The following is a 25,682-nucleotide window of genomic DNA, read 5'->3' as shown; positions in this document are numbered from 1 at the left end:
GACATAATTTTTTCGAATCTTGTATATATATGTACACAACAACTGAAAGGAAATGCTCACCCTAGATCTTGGCAAACAAACTGGCTGGACTATTTTAAATGATGGAATAGTGCAAAGTGGAAGTAAGAGTTTTCATGTTAGCAGGTTTAGTGGTGGTGGAATGCAGTTTTTAAATTTTCGTAATTGGCTTAATTCACTTAAGTATAAATTTCCAGGCATTGAAGTTGTGTACTTTGAAGAAGTGAGAAGACACTTGGGAACTGATGCTGCACATATCTATGGAGGGTTTTTAGCACACCTTTCTGCTTGGTGTGAGGAAAGCAATATTCCCTATCAAGGTGTTTCGGTTAAGACTATTAAACGTTTTATAACTGGCAAGGGAAATGCAAGTAAAGCTGATGTTATTGAAGCAGTGCAGAAAAAGGGTTTTTGTCCAACAGATGATAATGAAGCAGATTCTTTAGCATTAATGTTCTATGTTATGAATTTTAGTAAAGATTTTAATACACTAGAAATATCATAAAAAGTGGGTCCTTTTGGCCAGAATAGCGGATTTGGTGGTCCTGACCTCGGGCCTTCTTTAGCGTTAGACATATTTCAAATGTTAACTACTTACGAAATTATAGCTGAGAAGTGCTTGAGCAGTGCTAAAAAAGGAGAAAAAAAGGTGAGAATTACGCAAGCAGAGTGGGCAAGGGAAAAAGGATTTTCGAGGCAATATGTCTGTTCTTTAGTAAAAAAAGGAATAGTTGAGCTGGAAGATGGACTTATTGACCGAGAACAAGCAAATGAAGCGGTAGCAGCAATAAGAGATCCAAGTCAACCACTGAGGAGAAAAGAGCGCGGAGAAACACTTTCAACGATATTGCTAAAAACGCGAATAAAAAATGAAACCGAGCGTGGTAAACTTTTGGAAGCTAAAGTGAAAGCTGAAATAGGCAAATTTGTGTCAATTGAAGAGGTAAAAACTGAAGCATTTAACGTAGCAAGAGTTGTTCGTAATAATTTGCTTAATATTCCAAATAGAGTTTCAGCACTACTTGCATCACTGAGTGACACTGAAAAGATTCATATGGTACTAACTGAAGAGATTACAAACTCACTCCAAGAATTATCTAATACTAAATTTCAAATATAAAAAAGATTTTGAATATAAAATGGCTGATAACTTAAGTTTGGAGTTAATAAAGTGTCTCATTAATCAACCTGGATTAGATGTTAATGTCAGAGGGTTAAACGGAAAAACTCCACTGCATTGCGCTATAGAGTTTGATGAATTAAGCATGGTGGATTTGTTACTCACGAAGAAGAATATTAATCCTTTTGTGGAAGATAATGAAGGTAAAACATCTCTTGATTACGCCAAAGAGGGGAAAAAAGCAGAAATATTACAAGCACTAATTAATAACAAATACGGATCAGAGCAAGATAGTTTACTTCATTTAGCTGCAATGATAGGTGAAGTTAATGCAGTTAGATATTTGATCAGAAAAGATACCGTCTTGTTAGTCAACAAAAAAGTCATAAAAATTCTCCAAATTGCATAATAAAATCAAAAAATACTTCCAACTGTGTAGCAGTATACAGATTATAGTTAGTGGATATGTTGATAAGTAAATTAGTTACATATAAAACAGCAGAAATTTACTTATCAACATATCCACTAACCAACAACATTCAATAAATTTGTGTAAGATGCCATTTTACATAAGATGAATTAGAAGCATTTTTTGATTTTAAAGTACTAAACCTTCAGTTAACCTTTTAGCCCTATAGTTCTTGATATGATCTGGATCAAAGGCCTTTTTTGAACTTAAAACACCAAAAACTATATGAAGTAACTTACGCATTGCAGCACCAACTATGGCCATAGCATGCTTGCCTTTCTCTTTTAATCTTTCGCAAGAAGCCATAATGATAGGATTATGCTTTTTAGCTGCTATAGCAGGAAAGTACATTGCTTTACGTAATGTTCGTGAACCGGTTTTACTTAATCTGGGCTTGGCATGTACGGATGAGCCTGATGTTATATTTTGTGGTATAGTTCCAGCATATGCTGCCAATTGCCTAGCATTTATAAAGGCTTTTATACCAGGAATTTCAGCTAAAATAGCTATTGCTGTTTCCTCTCCTATTCCTGGAATAGTTAATAGGAGTTGAAAATCTTCCAACAATTCTTTGTGTTGTTTTAATAGTTCGCGTATGGAGTTTTTTATTGTTTCTATTTTTTGCTCTATGTTCATTGCAAGGTCTTCCCAAGCATTTGCAACTTCTTTAGGCAGTCTCTCTTTCTTTTCTAAATGATTATTTGCTAATGTTAACTCATCCTTTAACGCATTTGAGCAACGATAAAGATGTTTTAATTTTTTCTTTTCAGGAGAAGGTGGTGTCCAACGAGAAGGTTCCTGTCTTTGACAATAATCTGCAATAATCTCTGCATCAGTCTGGTCATTCTTTTGTCGTGTAAGCTTACTTTTTGCATAAAATCTTATGCAAGCTGGGTTTACAACACTAACGAAATATCCAGCGTTGTGGAGGAACTCAGCCAAAGCTTCGCTATAACAACCAGTGGATTCCATGCAAGCTTTTACTTCTTCTACGTTATGTTTTTGTAGAAAGTTCAGTAGACCTTGAAACCCAGTATCATCATTTTTAAATTTCCTTTTCCTAGTTTCACGCTTTCCTTTTTTACTTATGAATGAGAGAGAAACATCAAAGCGTTCTTTTGAAACATCTATACCTAAAAAGTTGTTGATCATATATAACTCCATATACTACTATTAAAAATGAAAAGTAAGGCTTACCTTGTGAATACAGAATTAGAACCATTTAGGCCTTTCTACGATACCGTCCAGCCTCTACTTTTGAGAAGGGAACTCTTTTCTTTTCTACAGATTTTATATCTAAGGAATCTTCCAGAGTTCTTCCCTTCTCCACCTAATGCTTAAGCTTAAAAACACTAGATGCTTTTTTCAAGATACAAGGAAGATTTAGAGAGGGAAATTCGACAACTTGAACCTGGAAAATCACTTGCAGATGAGCTAAGCGAAGAAAATACGAAGAGGGAAATAGAAAAACTTCAATATCAACTTAAGGAAAAGGAAGGGATGTTAACGTGTACACAGGAAGAGCTGGCATCTGTCAAAGAGAGTCTAGAGCAACTGCAGAACATATTACAGCAGGAAAAAGGTCAGGCAACTCAAACTGAAGTTGAATATGAAAGTAGAGGAACAAGCATGCAGCAGCAAGACCAAGGTATACAAGCTGTAAACAACAACTCAAGCAGAATAGCTAGTGGGTTAAGACAAGAAAACAAAAAATTGACTAGAGACAAACTAACTATATCTGAACAATTAAAACAAAAAATAAGAGAGATTGACGAGTTAAAGAAAAATTTAAAGCAACTGCAAGAAGAAAATAAACAACTAAAACAAGAAGTTACCAAAAATGCAGGCGTTGATGCATCATCTTCAACAGGTCAAAAAGAAGCTAAAGAAGCAGAAGTTATACCGCAAAACATTATGGATTGGCCTGTTCCAATTCCAGACGATAAACCAGAAGAGCAGAAAACTCCATTAGAGCCAATCAAGGTAAATACAGAATTATCAGATCCAAAATCAATCTCCGCTGAGGGTCCGGAAAAATCTCTTCCTCTTTCAAAATGATGAGTTTTGCTTCTATAGCTGACCCAAGCAACACGTCATCCCGCGATTTATTCGCGTTATCTCAGCCGCTAACACGTAGCGGGATACTTAACCGTCATACCGTGATTTATTCACAGTATCTCTTAGCCGCTAACAAGCAGCGGGATGACAGCAATCCTACGTCATGCCGCCGCGGTATCTCTAGATCCCGCTAACTAGTAGCGGAATGACGAATTTTTGTTTTTCAAATTATAGCTAAACATACTGTAATTGCTATTGAATGATGGAGAGACATACTCCATTATTTTAGCACGAAGTAACAAATTCAATGAATTGGTTCTTCAAAAATAATTTAAACTTTTACAGTAGGTCATGAAATATTATAGCGATCTCATTAAAAGAAACTTTTATAAGTATCGTTGATGAGAAAGGAAAAGTTGTTAAGGAAGAAGTTGTTGCAAGCGAAAGTAAGGTAATAGCAGATTAGCCAAGGCAAAAAATACGAACCCATAGGAATAGAAAGTGGATAGTTGTCAATATCAATGTGCAAAGAGTTAAGGAGTTTTGGATTACCAGTAATTTGTGTAGATGCAAGGCATATGGCAGCAGCGTTGTCTGCAAGAATCAATAAGAATGATAAAAACGATGCGAGGGGTATAGCGCAGATGATGAGAAGTGTTAGTAAAATCAGTTGTCAAATTAAAATAGCGCTTGGAAGCAGAAGACAGCTAATGTGTAGCAAACAGCAGGTTATTGGAACAATAAGAGGGTTGTTGAAGATACATGGTCGATAAAGGATCAAAATTTGAAACTTTCGCTTTAAGAATACAAGAGGCAATAAATAATTTGGATGAAATCAGTAGGAGTTCAATTGAAGCGTTAGTTTGTAGTTTGGAAGCAATAGAAAAGTCATTAAGAAAGCTTGACAAAATGCTTTCAGAACAAGGTGAAAAAGACGATGATTGTAAATTGTTAACTACTGTTCCAGGAGTGGGGATTATAGTAGCAATGACGTATAAAGCTGCAATTGATAACCCACATAGGTTTGAGAAATCTGATACAGTTGGAGCATATATATGGTTGACACCAAGGCAATATTCTTCTGGAGAAGTTGATCGGCATGGCAGCATATCAAAGATGGGACCAGCGGAATGTAGAAGTATGTTATATGAAGCTGCACAAACAATGCTTACAGTTACCAAGAGGACATTTAAATTAAAAAACTGGGGTTGCGAAGAAAAAAGGAATGAAAAAAGCAATTGTAGCAGTAGCAAGAAAATTAGCTGTAATTATGCATAGGATGTTGGTTGATAAAACAGAATTTTATTATCAATAAACATCAAAAGAGCATAGGACAATAATTTTATTGAAAATAAAGATAGCAATGCCGATGGAAGGGACAAGCAAGAACTTAGTTAGACTTCGTGGTAAATATGTTGCCGTCCACTTCCACCTAACAAGTATAATGCGGCTTGACTGTATTAAATAAGACTTGACCTGACACTTTAAAAAAGTAAGTTAAAAATAAAGGAGTGTTAGATATGAGTACAATACAGACAAAAATATTAAAACCAAAGCTAGAGAACTAGCAAAACAACTAGGAAATGTGTCTCAAGCATGCAAAGTGATGGGATACTCAAGAGATACATTTTATCGCTTTAAGGAGTTATATGAAAATGGAGGAGAGGAAGCATTACATGAAATAAGTAAGAAAAAACCGCTATTAGCAAACAGAGTTTCCGACGATATAGAAAGAGCAGTGATTGGTATAGCAACAGAATTTCCAGCATATGGGCAAGAAAGAGCTGCAAATGAACTGAGAAAAAGAGGTATAATAATTTCTCAGGGAGGAGTAAGGTCTGTATGGCTAAGAAATGACCTTGAAACTCTCAAAAAGAGACTTAAAGCACTAGAGACAAAAGTAGCTCAAGACGGAATCATTTTAACTGAAGAACAACTTGCAGCTTTAGAAAAAGTGAAAGAACAAAGGGAAGCTCATGGTGAAATTGAGACGCAACATCCAGGTTATTTGGGTTCTCAAGATACCTATTATGTGGGCAATATCAAAGGTATAGGGCGCATTTATCAGCAAACTTTTGTTGATACTTATTCCAGAGTTGCAATGGTTAAACTTTACACGGACAGAACAGCTATTACAGCTGCAGATCTTCTCAACGATAGAGTTATTCCATTTTTTGATGAGCAGAAAATTCCATTATTACGCATTTTAACTGATAGGGGTACGGAGTACTGTGGCAAGCCCGAAAATCACGCTTATCAGCTTTATTTGGGCATAGAAAACATCGATCATTCTAGAACTAAAGCCAACTCTCCACAGACTAATGGCATATGTGAAAGGTTTCATAGAACCATGCAAGATGAGTGTTACAATATCATCTTTAGAAAGAAAATCTACAGTTCTTTGGAAGATCTACAGATTGATGTTGATCATTGGTTGCGTTCTTATAATGAGACAAGACCTCACTCGGGTAAATATTGCTATGGCAAAACGCCTATGCAAACTTTTCTTGATAGCAAATATATTGCTTTTCAGAAAAATATTAGTAGCATTACACAAGAGCCTGATATTAGTTTTGACTACCTCAATTCTTCTGTCAGTTAATTCTTGTCTGTCAGATCAAATCTTGTCTTTTACATTTTAACTTATGTAAAATTACCAAGGATTATGGAGAAGATATGCTGTTTTGATTTGTGTGAAAATTATTGTTGACTTATGTGCAATTAGAGAACCTAAGTCACTTTAGCTATAATTCAGAATTGAGAGCTTTTAATAACTCTCTAACTCCCACTTAGGTCTTGGTGCAAAATTAAGTGGATCTATATAATTTTTCTGTAACCTTTCAATTCCTGTCCATCCAACCATAATTGCATTGTCTGTACATAGGTCGTTAGGGGGAAAAAATATGTTTAAGTTTATGTGTTGTTTTAATTTTTCTCTCAAGAAATTATTTGCTGCAACTCCGCCGGTAATCACAAAGTCATTGATTTTGATATTTAAAGATTCGGCCATAATAATCGCATTACTAACCCTGTCCAGCAGTATGTCACTAATACACTCTTGAAACGAAGCACATACATCACACACATCTTGCTCGCTCATTTTAAGTTCTTGCACTAAGTTTTTTACTGCTGTTTTAATTCCAGAAAACGAAAAGTTACATCCATAACGTTTTATCATTGCCCTTGGCAATTTAAATCTTGCACCATTGCCTTTTTTAGCTAACTTTTCAATTAATGGCCCTCCGGGATAGCTTAAACCCAGCATCTTAGCAACTTTATCAAATGCTTCTCCTAGTGAATCATCGAGCGTTTCTCCAAGTTTAATGTATTTACCTACATCCTGTGCAATTAAAAATTGACAGTGACCACCTGATATTAGTAGGACTAAAAATGGAAATTTTACCTCATGCAGTAACCTAATAACCAATGCATGCGCTTCTAAGTGATTCACTGCAATGAATGGTTTTTGTGCTACATGCGCAATTGCTTTAGCCATCATTGTACCAACTATTAATCCACCTATGAGTCCTGGTCCTGATGTTGCTGCAATTGCATTGAGGTCACAAAAGTTAAGGTTAGATTTTTCCACGGCGCTTTTTATTAGACCACTTAAATGCTCCATATGAGCACGTGAAGCTATTTCAGGGATCACCCCACCACGTTTTTTGTGTTCTGCTTGGGAGAGAATTTCGTGAGCAAGGACTTGCTTGTCACTATTTACAATCGCTACTGCAGTTTCGTCGCAGCTTGTTTCAACAGCTAAAATGGTTTTCATGTATATTCGAGCACTTTATTATCAAAACTATATCTTGAAACGCTGTAGAAGTTAACTGCAAAGTTAACTTCTACAGCTAAAAGATTTACCGACAACCGTCATCCCGCTACGTGTTAGCGGGATCTATACCGCGAATGAATCTACAATCGTATGAACATTGCGCTATTGAGATGGAGCACTTTCTTGTTATTCCAGGTCTCCTCTCTCGTCATCCCAGTGCCCTGACTACTTGGATCCAGAAAAAAGAATGGTGTCATGAAAGTAGCTGACACTGATTCCTTTATGATGGTGTCATCCCAGTGTCACGCACTGGGATGACAGGAAGAGGAGACTGAGATGACAAATGTGAGTGCTGATGTAACAAATGTAAATGCTCGAATGACATCAATAGTTATATACATTTTATCACTAAACTAGACGTTCGTACAGTCGTGGAATGAATCGCGGGATGACGTAGGAAAACCTGCACTATAAGCTAATCATCATCTCCAAATATAGAGCTAATTTTTTTGCCCCCAGGAGAAAATTTATTAGTCCAACTGCTTTGCACTTTGGTTACGTCTTTAGTGGCAGTTTTATTGCTGTATTCCTTGATTTCCTTATCTATTCTCTCCATCATTTGTGAATCAAGGTAGCTCTTTTTCCATTGGCCAGTAGCAAGGAACACTTTGTTTAAGTCTTGAGTGCGGATTAAGTATTCTTTATCTTTAGGGTAAACCTCCTGCGCCCAAGCAAATAGCTCAAAATAGCGTGCAAATAATTCAGATGCACGTGATTTTGCAGTTTGATAAGCCTGTATCTCCTTAAATATAACTTGGCCGATAATTTTCTGCACAAGAATATTTGCTTGCTTTAGGTTCTGCTCAATATCCTGGTAAACTTTATGGAGGAATTCCTGCTCCAAATTTAAGTTCAGTTCATTTTCAACCATGTGTGAAAGTTCATGCACTATAATGTATGGGTTTGACTTCCTCAGTACAATAACATATCTATTTACACTGGAAGACCTGATTGTCTTACACACTCCCTCTTCCATATCCACTAATCCCTCTTGGTATATTTCAAATGAGAGCCTATTTTGCTTTATTAGTGATAAAGTGAGGTTTAATGTGTTTCTAAACTTCTCAAATTGATAGAGATATTCGACATACCGTATTGCATTTTCACTGCTTCCTACTTGAGTTGCTTGTTTTATTAAATTCCTGATTAGCATACCTTATTATTAAAGGAATTCTTTTTATACTCAAGAATTGATTGGCTACAAAGTGTTTTTAGGAAGCCTGATTGCATAGCTAAAGTAATTCATGTTTACTGATAACCGTCATACCGCGATTCATTCCATAGCTGTACGAACATTGTGATTTGAGAGCAATTTCCATAAGGGAGGATGTGCCAAGCACTGGAATCCAGCCTTTCCATAATCATCAAAACATTGTATTTTAACGTAAAACAGCTATTTTTATGCTCACCAACTTAATAAAATTCCTGGATCCAAGTAGTCAGGGCACTGGGATGACATTACAGGGGCACTGAAATGACACCATTTTCGGTCTCTTAAATTGCTTTAGCCATAAATATTTAAGAAATTTACTAAATAAAAAAAAGGCAAAAGAAGCCCCGTGGTGGTTGGCTATTTACTATGTACTAAAATATCGGCGTTTTTTTTATTCTAAAACGCTTGATTAAGAGCGATTTAGCTGCTTTTAACTTGCAACTAACCTACACCGCAAGTGTTTAAGAAATTTACTAAGCAGGAAAAAAGGCAAAGAAACCCCGTAGTAGCTAGCATTCAAATTCTCCCTTGTCAATTTGACGTTTTTTGCTGTCTTAAACGCTTTGTAAGCGCGTTTCGGCTTATATAGGTAAAAACCTAAAAATTTTTAAAGACATGCGATGCACGTAGTGCGAAAAATTAAACATGAGACGCCAAATACCCTAAGTTTTTTGTCATTAACCTGCACAGATTGCGAAGATAAATAAATAGCTTCACTGTTATGATAAGGGGGCTGGCGAAACTTGTAAAGGAATTTTTTACATCTAATTTATAGCTCCCTGCATGATATCACGTATTATCTATACCAAGGTGTTCTGCTTGTAGATATTATACCAACAATCCACTATTTTTTTTATGTCTTGTGGTTTAGTTTCTGGACCTATACTGATTCTAATTGAACACTCTGCTTGCTCTTTTGTTGCCCCCATTGCAAGCAAAACATGGGAAGGCTCAACTTTTCCAGAAGAACATGCGGAGCCATTACTAACTGCAATATAATTCAAGTCAAAATGCATGAGCTGCACATCACTCTTTACTCCTGGCATATAAATAAAACTTGTGTTTGGCAGCCTCTTAGAGTTTTTACCGAAGATTCTTATGTCACTGGCAAAATTTAATAATTCACACTCTAATTGATCACGTAGCTCCTTTACTTCATCCATTTTTGATAGAAGGTCTGGAATATTTTGCAGTGCAGCAGAAAGGCCTGCAATCGCAACAATATTTTCCGTACCACCACGAAATCCCTTCTCTTGTCCACCACCTATTATAATCGGTTCTATCGCAAGTTCTTTATTGAATATTAAAACTCCACTTCCTGCTACACCGCCAAATTTATGGGCGGATAAAGTGAGTAAATCCACTCCTAAATCTTCCATATTAACTTTAATTTTCCCAACACTTTGAGCAGTGTCAGTGTGGCAAATTGCTCCAAATTTGTGGGCTATTTCAGCTATTTCCTCAATAGGTTGAATAACTCCGGTTTCGTTATTTGCCATCATAACTGAAACTATTGCTTTGTTTCCTTTAAGTTCGCTTAGAATTTTTTCTAGCTCTAAAAAGTCAACAATGCCCTCCTGATTAACGGGTATTATGTATGGATTACATGCAGAATTAAGAATTGAAGGATGCTCTATAGCTGAAATTACATGCAGGTAGCCTGCTATTCCTCTCATAACAAGGTTATTCGCTTCGGTTGCACCAGACGTGAAAACTATTTCTTTATCACTTGAGACGCCAATAGCACCACGTACGTTATCTCTTGCATCCTGAAGAATCTTCCTCGCTTCTTGTCCTCTTTTATGTAGTGATGATGGATTGAGCGTTTGTTTTAACAAGACCTCAAATATACTTTTTTTTACATTTTCACTAATTGGAGCAGTTGCATTGTAATCAGCATATACGCAACCACTATTTTCTAAAGAGAATGGACTCATCTGTCACTTAAATAAGTTTACCATCAACTATAGCCATAACTATGTACGTTAGCTTTAACACGATAAAAAATTTATTGCAAAAACAGCGAAATTAATACATAATTAATAACTCACGTCATTAATACCTGTCAAGCGGGTTCTTATTAGGGGTTACCATGGTTGAAGTTTTTTTGAATAATGCAACAAGAAAGATAGAAGGTGAATACCACCAAAGCAAAGATGCCAACGCGCCGGTTGTGCTGGTTTTACATCATCATCCTCAATATGGTGGTCATATGGATAGTAAAATTGTACATAGTACATATACGTCTTTTATCGATAACAATTTTTCTGCATTGAAGATTAACTTTCGTGGTGTGGGAAAATCTACCGGAACTTTTGATAAGGGTATAGGAGAATTAACTGACGCTGCGGTAGCCATTGATTGGCTTCAGGAACATAATCCTAGCAATGTTCCAATTTGGATCGCTGGTTTTTCTTTTGGAGCATGGGTGGCTATGCAGCTAACAATGCGCCGCCCTGAGATAGTGGGTTTTATTGCTCTTTCTCTTCCGGTAACTAAGTACGATTTTTCTTTTCTTTCTCCCTGTCCAGTTTCTGGGCTTATAATACAAAGCAGTAATGATACAATCTCAGAAGAAAGCGATGTAACAGAATTAGCAAAAAGGTTGATAAATTCAGTAAGAAGTGATCACATGAAATACCATATAATAGATGATACTAATCACTTTCTAAAGGATAAAGAAGAGGAAGTGACTCAAATCGTGGACAATTATATAAAACTGCGCTTGAATAGTGCAACTATTTCTTCTCAAAAGGTCAAAAAAGAGGTAAGGGTAAAAGAATATGCCTAATCTTTACAAACAAGAGAAATGAGTGTAGTAATATAAATGAAAAGGTTTTGTTATGTTTAAAAAGCTATTATTTTTTGTTTTAGCTGTGTTTATGTTATCGGGGTGTTCCCTAAGTAAACAGCGTAAGTTAAAAAGTCCGTGTATAAAAAGCAATGAAAGCATTTCATGCGAGTTGTACTCTGTTAATGATCATTGGTTAGATAAGTATAAGGCATAGAAATTGTGCTATTTTTCCTATTCACAACTTCACTAATGATCGATCTCTCAATTGGAAAATGCAGTCTGCCTTTTCTGCAAGGAGATGATTGTGTGTTACTATAAGCATAGAGCTGTTATTTTCCTTTACGTATGAATGTAGCAGTAAAAACACCTTAAAAGAATTTGTTGGATCTAAATTTCCTGTTGGCTCATCTGCAAGTAAAAGCTTTGGAGAATTTACAATGCTTCTTGCAATTGCAACTCTCTGCCTTTCCCCACCCGAAACTTCAGATACCATGCTACTTGCTTTGTTTTCCAGACCAAATTTTTCCAACATTGCTTGCGAATTTTTTTTTGCTTCAGCTTTGCTTTTTCCTGCAATGAGTTGAGGAAGCATAATATTTTCCAACACCGATAACTCTTGTAACAAATAGTGAAATTGATAAACAAAACTAAGAAAATTTCTTCTTACATGAGTTTTATGCTTATTACTGGCTTGTGTGCAATTTATTCCATCTATCGTAACTATACCTGAAGTTGGCTTGTCCAACAAGCCTGCGATTTGCAATATAGTTGTTTTCCCTGCACCTGAATCGCCAATCAGCGCTACTACTTGCCCTCTTGTGACACTTAAGTTGATATCCTTTACAACAGCAGAATTGTTCTTGAAGCTTTTATCTACGGAAGTTAGTTCTAGTGCTACATTACCACCCATGTTTAAAAGATCCAGAAGGCATCTAAGTTTTAGTAATAATTAAACCGAAAAACTGTTACCACAACCACATTGAGACTTAGCAAAGGCATTCTTTATTTGAAAACCAGAACCACTGAGATCCTCAGTATAATCTATAACTGAGTTATTTAAAAATTTTGCTGAACAATTATCAACCATTAATACAGGGTTTCCATTTTCATCATTAATTACTATATCTTTACCTTTTTCGCTAAAACTGGAGTGGCTTCTATAGTCCTCACTTTCTTCATAGTCATAGTCATCATCTTCGTCTTCGTCATCAAACTCATCATCGTAATCATCGTCTTCATCATCCAAAGATAGATTTTTATTCATTTGATCCATAAGAAAATTGTATTTGAAGCCAGAACATCCACCACCTGAAACTGCAACCCGTAAAATGGAACTCTTATCCCCTTCCTGCTCTGCAAGAGAGTGAATTTTTTTTAGTGCATTATCAGTTAAGTTGATGTTGTAATTTGTTGACATAGTAACCACCGTTTATTATTGATAACTTATTATAGTAGAAATTTTACATGTCAAACAATAATTTTCTATTAAATTATGCATGTTTTCCAAGCAAAACAAAAGGGAGATACTTCAAAGAGCCAGAAGATGAGAATCGCAGCTGCTTTCAGCGTGATAGGGACCGTATCATTCACTCTAATGCGTTTAGAAAATTGGAGTACAAAACACAAGTTTTTATCAATTATGAGCACGACTACTATCGCACTCGGCTTACTCATAGCCTTGAAGTTGCACAAATTGCAAGGTCCATTGCGCGTAGACTTGGCTTAAATGAGGATATCACTGAATGCATAGCGCTCGCACATGATCTTGGTCATCCTCCATTTGGTCATGCAGGTGAAGATGCTCTAAAGAAATCAGTTCAAGATTTGAATCTTGATAATGAGAAGTATGAGTTTGATCATAATGTTCAAGCTATAAGGATTTTAACTTATCTTGAACAAAAACATGCTGATTTTGATGGTATGAATCTAAGTTGGGAGGTGATTGAAGGAGTTGCAAAACATAACGGTCCCTTGCTTGGTCAAAACGCGGAGTCTTCTACAAGTAATCAGCTGTTATTAGAATACAACAAAAAATATGATCTAAAACTTGAAGAATTTTCAAGCATTGAAGCGCAAGTTGCTTCAATTGCCGATGATATTGCTTACAGTGTTCACGATCTTGATGATGCACTCAGGGCGAATTTAGTAACCATCGAAGATTTGCTGAATGTTCCTTTAATTGAAAAAATGTTTAAAGACATAAGGAGCAGATATTCAGAATTGCCTCAGAGCAAACTCATACATGAATCACTGAGTGGAACTATAGGAACTATGATAAGTGATGTTGTTTCTCAGACTGAAAGAAATATTGAAGATCACAAAATAAAAAGCGTAGAAGACGTAAGAAGTCTAAATAAAATGCTAGTCACATTTTCACCAGAAGTTGCGAGTGCTACAAAAGAAATGAAAAGATTCAACATGGAGAAAATATACAGAAGCTATAAACTGAGTAGAACGATGAACAAAGCAAAACGCATAATACAGGAACTCTTTCAATGTTTTTATGAAAACCCAGGATTACTTCCCACAGAGTGGAGCAAACTCGCTTGTGAATCTCAGCGTTCAGTAATAATATGTGACTATATCTCAGGTATGACAGATAGATTTGCTATACACGAGCACAGAAGAATTTTTGATACCTCATACGAAATGACTTCTTTCTAATGACTGATGATCATTTCATGTCAATTGCATTAAGGCTTGCAGAAAAAAATCTTGGAAATGTTGCACCAAATCCTGCTGTCGGGTGTGTTATTGTAAAGGATGGTACAATTGTTAGTGAGGGATACACAGGGATTGGTGGGCGTCCGCATGCGGAGGTAGTCGCTTTGCAAAACGCTAAAGATTCAACTCATGGCGCAACTATATATATCACTCTTGAGCCATGTTGTCATCACGGAGTCACGGGGCCTTGCACTGCAAAAATCATAAAAGCTAGCATAAAAAGAGTAGTAATTGCAACTATTGACCCAGATAGTAGAGTTTCAGGCAGAGGCATGAAAGCTCTGAAAGAAGCAGGAATTGAAGTTGAGCAAGGTATTATGCAAAAAGAGGCAAAAGAACTGAATGTCGTTTTTTTCACCACTAAAGAATTACATAGACCATTTATAGCTTGCAAAGTCGCAACAACTCTTGACGGAAAAATCGCAACATTTACAGGCGATAGCAAATGGATAACAAGTGAAAATACGAGAAACTGGGTGCATGAGCTCAGAACGAAATATGATGCAATTATGATCGGCAGCAATACTCTTATTAATGATGATCCACTCTTAACTTGCAGATTACCAGGACTTGGAAGTAGATCGCCAATAAGGCTAATTATAGATAGCCAAGGGAGATTAAAGGAAGAGCATAACATTGCAAAGACTGCAGACAAAGTAATAACTTGGGTCATCACAAATAAAGAAGTAGAGAAAAAAATAAAAAACATTAACTACTTAGTAGTTAATTCAAGCAACGCAGGTAAGGTTTGCCTAAAGGACATGGCATTAAAACTTGTTTCAGAAATTGGTATAACAAGATTATTAGTTGAAGGTGGAGGAGTGTTAATCACAGAACTATTAAAGTGTAATTTAATCGACAGGTTGATAATATGCCGCAGTGGTAAAATTTTAGGCAATGATGCCACTCCTTTTGTAGGAGATTTAGGGATTCAATTCATTAACAACTGTTATCAGTTTAAAAAAACAAAGATAATAGAGTTTAGTGAGGATATAGTTGAGGTTTGGGATAGGTCGTCATAATCCTTACATACTCAAACAGTAAAAAAAAGGTATCCGTTCAGCGGAGCGGTAAAATAAAAAGTAGACAAGGAGTGCTAAAAACATAATATCACAAGTAGTATGTGTGGTAAATATGTCTGATCTACTAGCTAGTCTTCTCAAGCTCTGTGAAAGCTTTAAAATAGAGATAGAGCAACTAAAAGCAGAGATAAAGAGGTTAGAGATAGAAAACGAAAATTTTAGATCTGAGAATAAGGCGCTAAGAATCGAAAATGCTGAATTGAAAGAAAGACTAGGTCTGAATTCACAAAATTCATCGATACCGAGCTCAAAAGAGTTATACAAGCTAAAGAAGAAAAAGAAAAAAAGTGACAGGAAAATAGGGGCACAGATTGGGCATGAAGGAAAGTATCGCCCTAAAATGGAAGCAGATGAAGTGGTGAAAATAGAGTTCTTGCGAGTGCGGAGGAGAAATTGCGATATCGAAAGAGCCATACATTCATCAAAAAGTTGATTTGCCAGAAATTAAGCCTTATATTGTGGAATACCAATTACAGAATGGCCGCTGTTGCAAGTGTGGAAAAAGAAAAAGTAGCAGGCTACCAGAAGGTGTTACTGCGGATACATTTGGTCCAAAAGTTAAGTCAACAATCGCGGCGCTGAGCGGATTTTACAAGAACTCGAAAAGAGAAGTAGCAAATATTATAAAAAATATTTTCAACCTGGACATCAGTGTTGGTAGCGTGTCAAATAGCGAGGCTAGAGTTGCAGAAAAATGCCAAGAAGCATATGAGCAAATCGAGCAAGAAGTAAGTAAAAGTGAAGTTCTGCATATCGATGAAACGAGCCATTATAACAAAGGTAAACTTGGTTGGTGCTGGATGTTTGCCAGTAATACAGCAAGTTTTATAAAATTGACAGAGTCAAGAGGAATGAAGGTTTTACAAAATAGTAAGTTCTGCAATCGCAATAGCTTACGACAGGTACGCAGCATACAACTACTTTGCCGATAAGAACAGGCAAATCTGTTGGGCACATTTATCAAGAGATTTTGAAAGATTAGCACATAGTTGAAGTTAAAGTTCTGGGCTGTTACTTAAGAAACGTAGCCACTGAATTATTTGCACTAAAAAAGGCCTTGCTAAAAAATGAGATAGATGTTTTTAGATTTACCAGACGTGCCAGAAAATTGCGAAAACGTACAAGGTATTACTTGAAGCCGTTTACCTGAAGCAATTGGAGCTTCTCGAGTTGCAAAAAATATTTTGAAATCTGAAAGAATAATGTGGAATTTTTTAGATGACCCAGAAAACATTCCGCTGACAAACAACCATGCTGAACAGCAGATACGGCATTATGTCGTTTATCGCAAAAATTCATATTTTACCCAATCGAAGCGGGGAACTTGAACGGATAATTTCATTATACTTGACATGGAAACAAATGGGCTTTCCAAAACCTCTTATCTATCATCTCTCACACCGCTTAGCTGAACGGATACAACCCAAGAAAGGTTTTTCTACGTCATACCGCCGCGGTATCTCAGCATAGATTCCGCTAACGAGTAGCGGAATGACGAATTTGTTGTTTTTCAAATTGTAGGTAAACCTAAGCCACTTTAGCTATATAGGGTCACAACAATAGATTTTTAAGATCGTTTACGGCCTTCTTAATATCTTCAGCCTTGAATATCGCCGATCCCGCAACTAAAATATCAGCACCTGCTTTTATTATATCAGCTGCGTTAGAAAAGTTAATTCCACCATCTACTGAAATTTGTGTTTTAAGATTACGCTCCTGTATCATTTTTTTTATAGTAGATATCTTGTTCAACTGTGAATGAATGAATTCCTGTCCTCCAAAGCCAGGGTTGACTGTCATAATCAGCACAATATCTAGCTCATGTATTATGTATTCAAGCACACTTGGAGAAGTTGAAGGAACAATTGAAACTCCAACTTGAATCGGTTTTTTTTCGTCGTTTACATTTTTGTATGACTTTATCTTTCTTATCAACCTCTCAAGGTGTATCTCTGCTTCTGCATGTACAGTGATAATATCAGCACCAGCATTTATAAAGCTTTCAATGTGGTTACCAGGAGATGTGACCATTAAATGCACATCAAAAGGAAGATTGCTATATTTACGTATTGCAGAAACAACGCTAGGACCAATTGTAATATTTGGAACGAAATTCCCATCCATAACGTCTATGTGTATGTAATCCACACCTAAATCGCTAATTTTTCTTACTTCTTCCCCTAATTTTGCAAAATCTGCTGAAAGTATAGAAGGTGCAATTTTAATACTCATGAGCTGCCTTTTTTGCTAAAAAATAACTTATTTTTAAAACTCTGTCACCCTAATACTATGCGCACCATCTGAGTAGCTATAGAAACTGGATACTGATATCGGTATGCCTATTTAACTAGATCTTAAATTAGATAAAAAAAGGTAGTCTTGATAAAACTTATTTACAGCAAGTTTTTTTACATTTGGACTTTCTGTTTGTTCTTTTTTGTACCCTAATTTATAGCTTATTGAATCCTTATATGAACTGATCGTTTTGTATGCTTTGTTCATCTCTCTAGGAAAGATGCCATTAGCAATTACAATGCATAACCCTGTAGCTGTTGCAAAAGCTAGAGTGGTAAATGCTAGATTTTGTAAAAAATTCCTTCCACTAACTTTTTTTTCCTGTATATTAGCAGAGTGCGATTTGTCTTACTAAAGCGGGAGCTATGCTTTTGATCATCTTTGCAAAAGTCATTTAAAAATGCAATTACTCTTCCTTTATCTTCATCACTAAATTGACGATAATTAAGTTCATATAAATCATTTATATATTCAATAAATTGCTTAAATTCTCTATCATTAATAACGTCTTCGGATACTTCTTCACCATACTTATCTTTTAATTTATCAATATTTTTAATGATATCATCATTTAATTGATGGGGCAGTAAATGTTCAAGCTTAACATCAAAACTATTAACCATACCACGTAAATTCTCTTTTATACCTTCCAAAAAGAAATTTATAGAAGCTTTAAGCAGCGTAAATGGGTTAAAATCTTTTGGCCTTAGTTCACTCTGCAATAAAATTAATAGCATTGTAAGTGGTATAGTTCCCAGTAACGAAATAAGCAAGAAAGTGGTAGTGAAAGTTAGATATGTTATGAAAGCAGAAAACAAGAGGAAGGCTGCTACCTTGATTGTATTGTTTTTAAAAAATATTTCCCAATATTCCCTTTTGCTCATTTTTTGCTGTTTTGCCGTTTTTATTTCTTTGTAGATATAAAGAGTTTTAATTTCAGACCTGAAGAACATAGTACCAAGAGAAAAAAGAACATTAACAGGATTAGTGATAATGCTTAACGAGACAAAAGCTCCAAAGTAGCTAACAAATTTTAGCTTACTAGAATCCTTTGAAGGAAATTGTATTTGAGAAATACCTATCATAGCTTACCTTCAACATCATTACACTCTAGTAATAGCATAATAATTTAAAACGTCAATGTTTAAGTATCTTATTATCCGCACACTCATCGTATTCGATCTCGACTGTAGAGTGTGCTATCTCGAACTTATCTAGCAATATTTTTTTTATTTCATATAAAACATTGGTGTGCTGCACATTTTGCTTTATTTTAGCATGCATGGTAATTATAAAATAATTATCAGACAGCGACCATGTATGTATGTGGTGCACATCTATCACTTCAGGTAATTCTGATGTGATCTTACTTTTTATCTCTTCAGCAGATATACCCTCAGGCGTACCTTCAAGGAGTATATGGCAAGAATTTTTGAGAATTTTATAGCCGCTATTTAGAATTATCACACTAACAAATACAAACCCACCATACTTGGTGGGTATGGGATGCAAGGCTTACTTCAATGCTGATTTTATTTTTCCTATATGTTGGCTACCTTTCATTGTGGAGCGCTTTTGATAATGAAGCGAGGGCAGAAAAATCAGCAGCAGTATTTGCCATTTTTAGTGCTATAAATATTCCCATAGTAAAATTTTCTGTGAATTTATGGTCTACTCTTCATCAGCCTGCAAGCATTTTGAGAAGAGGTGGAGTAGCAATAGAAGGTTCTTTGCTGTTGCCACTCATTGTAATGTTTATGTTTTGTGCCACATTTTTTTTAGTAGTGTGGATACTGTATTCGCTTTACTTAATTAATTTATATAAGATAAAGAGAGAAATTAGTGTGCGGTATTAGATAGTCTTGCAATTCTATAGCTAAAGTGGCTTGGGTTTATCTACAATTTGAAAAACAACAAATTCGTCATTCCGCTACTCGTTAGCGGAATCTATGCTGAGATACCGCGAATGAATCGCGGTATTACGTAGGGAAACCATTCTTGCAATTCTATAGGAAAAATGTTTTATCTGGCTTGGAAACTCTTTATTTAAGAGGTGTAGGAAAGGCGTAGATTTCTCTTTCCATTTGTAGCGTACTGCATTAATATTTATGTATTAATCTAGAAAATAATGATGAATAATATTGTAATTGTTGGTCTGCAATGGGGTGACGAAGGCAAGGGTAAAATAGTAGATTATCTTTCTGAGAATGCAGATGTAGTTGTGAGATTTCAGGGAGGAAATAATGCAGGGCACACTATAGTAGTAGATGATGAGGTTTATAAATTAAATTTACTGCCCTCTGCTGTTTTGAGGCCAGGCAAAATATCTATCATAGGAAATGGCGTTGCTCTTGATTCACACGCTCTAATCTCAGAAATAGAGTCATTGAAAGTTAAAGGAGTAGACGTAAACTATAACAACTTGATGGTATCTGAGAGCTGTCCATTAATACTTAGCGTACATAAGGACAAGGAAAAGCTATTTGAAGATTTAAATGGAAATCACAAAATTGGTACAACAAATAAAGGGATAGGACCATGTTATGAAGATAAAGTTGGGAGGAGAGCTATACGCCTTTGTGACTTAGAAAACGCAGATGAGCTCAATAAAAGATTGGATACTCTTTTGAATTACCACAATGCTATCAGGAAAGGCCTTAACTACCAGGTAGTTAAAAAAGAAGAAATATTAAAGGAAATTCAAGAGATTTCAGAAAAAATTCTTTCATATAAAAAACCTGTGTGGAAGATATTAAATGACTTGATGAAAGAAGGTAAGAAAATAATATTTGAAGGTGCCCAAGGCGCATTTTTAGATATCGACCACGGAACTTACCCTTTTGTTACTTCAAGTAATACTGTAGCATCGCAAGCAATAACAGGCTCAGGGTTATCCTCCAATGCTTACATTATTGGTGTGGTAAAAGCTTATACAACAAGAGTGGGCAATGGCCCATTTCCTACTGAGCAGAAAAATGAAGTAGGAGATAGCTTGTTTACTATAGGTAAGGAACTTGGAACAGTGAGCAATAGAAGAAGGCGTTGCGGATGGTTCGATGCAGTTTTAGTGCGCCAGGCCGTACAACTCTCTGGAGTTTCAAGCATTGTATTAACCAAATTAGATGTGCTTAATTCTTTTGATACAATTAAAATATGCACTGGTTACAAGTATAGCGGAAAAATGTATGATTATTTACCCGCATCGCATTCAATACAAGGGGAATTAGAGCCAATATATGAAGAGTTTCCTGGCTGGAAAGAAAACACTCAAGGTAAAAGGTCGATTGAAACATTGCCTATCAATTTAATAAAATATATAGAAGGGTTAGAAAAATTAATAGGTGTACCAATTCATCTAATCTCAACTAGTCCAAAGAGAGAGGATGTTATTAAGCTTAAAGATTTCTGAAAACGTCTTTGTATCTTAGAGCCTGTACGTAATCTCAAAAAAGAGATAAAGTGAGAGGATAAAGTATATAAAGTAGGATATGCGAAGTTTATAACCAAGTGACATAAGTCGAGAAAAGTTTGAGATTATTGTAGCAGATCTGGAATCTTGCAGAAAGAAGACAAAACCAAGAACACTTGATTTACATGATATATTTTGTGGAGTGTTATACGTGTTAAAAAGTGGTTGCCAGTGGAGAATGGTATCAAAAGAGTTCCCAAAATGGCGCAATTGTTACGACTATTTTAAGAAGTGGAGTGAAAAACCAGATGTAAATAAAGAAAGTGTTCTGGAGCTGGTATTAAAAAAAAATAATTGCGACAAAACAATGGTCGGAAAAGCTTCTGCATAATTGATGCACAGAGTATAAAAAATGCAGATACTGCTGAAGCTATGATGCAGGCAAGAAGATTTCAGGGCCGTATTGCAGTAGATACGCAAGCATGCAATTTATACAACAACAGCAGAGATAACTGACCGTAGCAGTGCTGTGAGAATGGTCGAAAATGCAAAAGAAAACCTCTCGGGAGTTAAAAATGTACTGGTTGATGCAGGCTATACTGGAGAGAATTTTGTAACTCAAATAAAAACGATTATTGGTGCAACCGTTGAAGTGATCAAAAGAAATGAATTACGTTCCTTTGTTGTATTGCCCAAAAGATGGGTTGTGGAGCGATCTTTTGCTTGGTTAGAAAAATGTAGAAGATTGTGGAAAAATTGTGAGCGAAAACTCAATACTAGCCTACAAATGGTCGTTCTGGCTTTCACTGCCTTACTTCTGAAAAAATTATGAACAGGCTCTTACTAACTCTTATCTAATAAAAAAAATACTTGTGTAACTTCGAATAGTCTATTATGCAAGACAGCAGTATAAACATGTAGTAAGAAATGTATAATGAAAAATAAAAGCTCAAGTTTAACACTTGCAGTTATTTTTACACAATTAAGTAATCATAAAAGTTAGTGTAGGACGAGGTTATACAGTTTGATTTCTTTTAATATATGTTAATTGGTATAATATAAATATAGTTAAGGAGGCGTATTATGACTGGAAGTTTGGCTAAGGAAGAAAAAACAGCAGAGGCAGGAAAAACAAGTAATCAGTCAGAGAATTATGATGTTGAATCAGTTATAAGGGTAGCATCATGTGCTTGGAATGCAATACATTGCTTGTTGGCATCTTATGAATACGATCTATATTCGTCATGGCTTGAATCGCATTTTACATCCCTCAAGGACTGTATCAATAAAATGGAAAAAGACAATTCTTTCACTAAGGACTCTGCTATAATAAAGTTCTGCCGCTCAATTGCAGAAAATAATAAATTATACAAAGAGTTAAAAAATTTAAATAATCCTGCTGAAAAATTTTCTCAATTAGAGAAGATAATAACAGGCTTTAAACTAAAAGACCTAGAAGACAAGGTAAGCTTCTTAATGCTTTTGAAAGAAGAAAGTGACTTCACTGCTATACAGAAGGCTTATAGAGATGAGTGGAGTTTTTATGACCTAATAAATGATAGAGATTTTAAAAAAACGTACATAGATAAAGCAGTAACAGAGTCTGCTAATAAGAGCTTTAAGAAAGATATAGATAAATGCATAAAGTTGGCAGAGCAGGGAAAAAAAGCTGCAAGTAAATATCTTGGAAGGAAAGGCGTAGAGCTTCAAGCTTATTACACAGAAACTGATAACGCTTATAGAGTTTTGAATATCAACTCTATTAATTACAATAGAAGTGAGCCAACCAGGATGAGTGACATTTTACAGCAAGAGAAAGATATTAAAGAGCTGAATATCTATTGCAATAAAAAACATGAAATACACGCTCATCGGAAAGGTAAGGAAAGATATTATGAATTTAAAGAGGGCGCATATTATGAAATGAAAAGCACTTGGCCTGTAAAGGATGGATCCGAAATGTGTACCATGATTATAAATGTGAGTAGCGATGGCATAACTGAAGTACTAAAATTTAATGATGAAGATTTTGTGCTATCGGATGAGATCTTAGAATTGATAAAGCAAAATGATGAATTATATATTCAAGGTCTCTCCTTATATGATGCTGTACTAGAAAAAGGTAAGGCTGCTGATGTTGTACCTACTGCTAATAACAATTTTCAAAATGAATCTATAGTGGCCTATCGCAAGGAACCAGAGGGGGAATTAGACCCTAAAGTTGATGCTGACAATAGCCTTCCTCCTTCTATTAATAGCAATGCATCAACTCAAACGGAAGTCAATTTACAACACACTGAAACTCAAACAGAAGTTGCTTCACAACAAATCGAAACTAAAACGGAAGTCAATTTACAGCACACTGGAACTCAGACAGAATTTGCTTCACAACAAATGGATGAATTGATTTTAAATAATCAGATGCTGTCCGAAAAAAACGTTGAATTGAAGCAAGAAATGTCAAATTTGAAAAAAGAAGCTGTTGAATTGAAGCAAGAAATAGAAGCAGGGTTGCAAGTGATAAATAAAAAGCACCATGAATTAATACAAGAAAATCAGCGACTACAGGAGAAACTAGAAACAACCCAAGCAGAAGCTAATCAAACAATTGTAAAGTTAGAGAAGCAGAATAGCAATTTACAAGACAGGTTTGAAAAAGAGGAGCAAAAAAACACGGAATTGCAAACTGAACTGGCACAAAAAAATGAAGAATTAGCAGGTGTGTTAAAAGAGCTACAAGGGAAAGCACAAGAACTTAAAGGTGTATATGAAGAAAAAAGAAAGCTAAAGGAAGAGCTGAAAATTGTTAATGCAGGAAAGAAGAATTTGGAAAAAGAGCTAAATCAAGCACGAGAAGATGCGGAACAGATAATGGTTGAACGACGCCAGCAGAAAGAGCGCTTGAAAGATCAGCTAAGAGAATTAGATCAGGAATATAAGGTACAAGTAGAAATTGAGCAAAAGATTAAAGAATCAGATAGGCAGGATAGCGATTTACAAGATACACTTGGAGAAGAGAGACTAAAACTCAACATTGAAGAACTAGAAAACGAGTACGAGGAATTTCCAGGAGATAAGGTGCTTACACTTGAACTCACTAAAGATGAAGATAAAGTCGAAGAGTTAAGAAACGAGCTAGAGCGTGAGAAAGAAAAGTGTAAACAATTATTAGAAGAAGAAAATGAATGGGGTGATGAATTGGTAGGAATGCTTGATGGACTGGAAGAAAAAATTCGTGCTGATGAACAAAGGAGCTTCAACAATCAATTAACGGGAGAAATTTCTAATGAGTCTGGTAATGCTCCACGACAGAAGAAAAGGTTATCCAAATCTTCAAGCGTTGATAATGAGTCTTATGTTCCACTGAGAGAGAAGACAACATTACTCAGATCTTTAAGCGTTGATAGTGGACTTGATAGCGATGAAGAAAATTGTGATAATGATTTATCTTTCAACATAAGTCCTATAAGTTCTATTGAGAAGGTGGCAGAGAGTAGAAACGTAGGTAGGGTATCATTGTGAAGATGGTTGGGGTTAAGTTGCAACTTAAGTGGGGCGCAAAAGGTCTTTTGTGTTGATAATAATTTAAAATCTATAGTAGACTAAAAAAGATTATTAAATTATAATATAACATATGATAAAAGACGAGAAATCGAAAACAATTTTTGAAGTGGAAGGGGCAGTAACTGCTTTACTACCTGCAGCAGAATTTAGAGTGAAACTGGACAATGAACATGAGATTATCTGTCATGTATCAGGGAAAGTGAGAAGAAGTAAAATACGCATCATTATAGGGGATAGGGTGTTAGTTGAGATGAGCATTTACGATAGGAATGCGAGAAAGGGTAGGATCATTAGAAGGCTTAAAGGTACAAGTGACAGAACGATCTCTAAATAATCTTATTCTTGCTTCATCATCGAAAAGGCGTATAGCTTTACTAAAACAAATAAACATTGAGCCAGGTTTAATTTTGCCAGCAGATATAGATGAAGCCCCTTTAAAAAAGGAACTTCCGAAGGATTACTCAATCCGTATGGCAAAAAGTAAAGCGGAGAAAATACAAAGCTCAAATCCAAATTACTTTGTGCTTGGTGTTGATACAGTTGTTGCTTGTGGTAGAAGGATATTGCTCAAAGCTGAAAACGTTGAGCAAGCAGAAAAATGTATCCGCTTGTTATCAGGAAGAAGGCATAGAGTATACACCAGTGTATGTCTATTAACTCCCGATCAATCTAAACAACATATCAGGACTGTGGTTACAATAGTGAAATTTAAACGTCTCAGTGAACAAGAAATTAAGTATTATTTAGCATCAGAAGAGTGGAAAAATAGGGCGGGGGGATGCAACATACAAGGCCTAGCTGGAGTGTTCGTATTGTTCTTACGCGGCTCCTACTCTTCCGTTATAGGGTTACCATTACATGAAACCTATTGTTTGCTAAGCAATTATTTTAACTTCAATTTATATTGAAATACCTTTATTAGTATCTTTTTTTTGTTGTGACTCAGCAACCTGTTTAGCCCAATCTAGTGGTCTTTTATTTCTGTTAGCTAATGCAATTCTATTGCGATCATAACCATCAGTGTGTTCTGTTAAAGTATCTCCTCTTTCTTCTTCTATTACTCCAGCTTTCAGTTGTGCTTCATCTTTCTCTAGTAATTTA

General features: G+C 35.6%; 2 protein-coding genes across 2 annotated transcripts; both read left to right on the top strand.

Annotated features, from left to right (window-relative positions):
• Window positions 1-13,978: 13,978 nt before the first annotated feature.
• LOC123257804 (riboflavin biosynthesis protein RibD-like) lies at window positions 13,979-16,216 on the top strand. Its single transcript, XM_044717787.1, has one exon. It carries the CDS (start codon window positions 14,171-14,173, stop codon window positions 15,251-15,253), a length of 1,083 nt encoding a protein of 360 aa, XP_044573722.1. The 5' UTR covers window positions 13,979-14,170; the 3' UTR covers window positions 15,254-16,216.
• A 4,867-nt stretch (window positions 16,217-21,083) lies between these two features.
• LOC123257806 (trichohyalin-like) lies at window positions 21,084-24,604 on the top strand. Its single transcript, XM_044717789.1, has 2 exons — window positions 21,084-23,139; window positions 23,197-24,604. The coding sequence occupies exons 1-2, from the start codon at window positions 22,101-22,103 to the stop codon at window positions 24,537-24,539; spliced, it is 2,382 nt and encodes a 793-aa protein (XP_044573724.1). The 5' UTR covers window positions 21,084-22,100; the 3' UTR covers window positions 24,540-24,604.
• The last annotated feature ends 1,078 nt before the right edge of the window (window positions 24,605-25,682 follow it).

The sequence above is a fragment of the Drosophila ananassae genome (assembly GCF_017639315.1).
Source record: "Drosophila ananassae strain 14024-0371.13 chromosome 4 unlocalized genomic scaffold, ASM1763931v2 tig00000066, whole genome shotgun sequence".
NCBI classification, from domain to species: Eukaryota; Metazoa; Arthropoda; class Insecta; order Diptera; family Drosophilidae; genus Drosophila; species Drosophila ananassae.
This window is presented reverse-complemented; position numbering and strand designations above follow the sequence as displayed.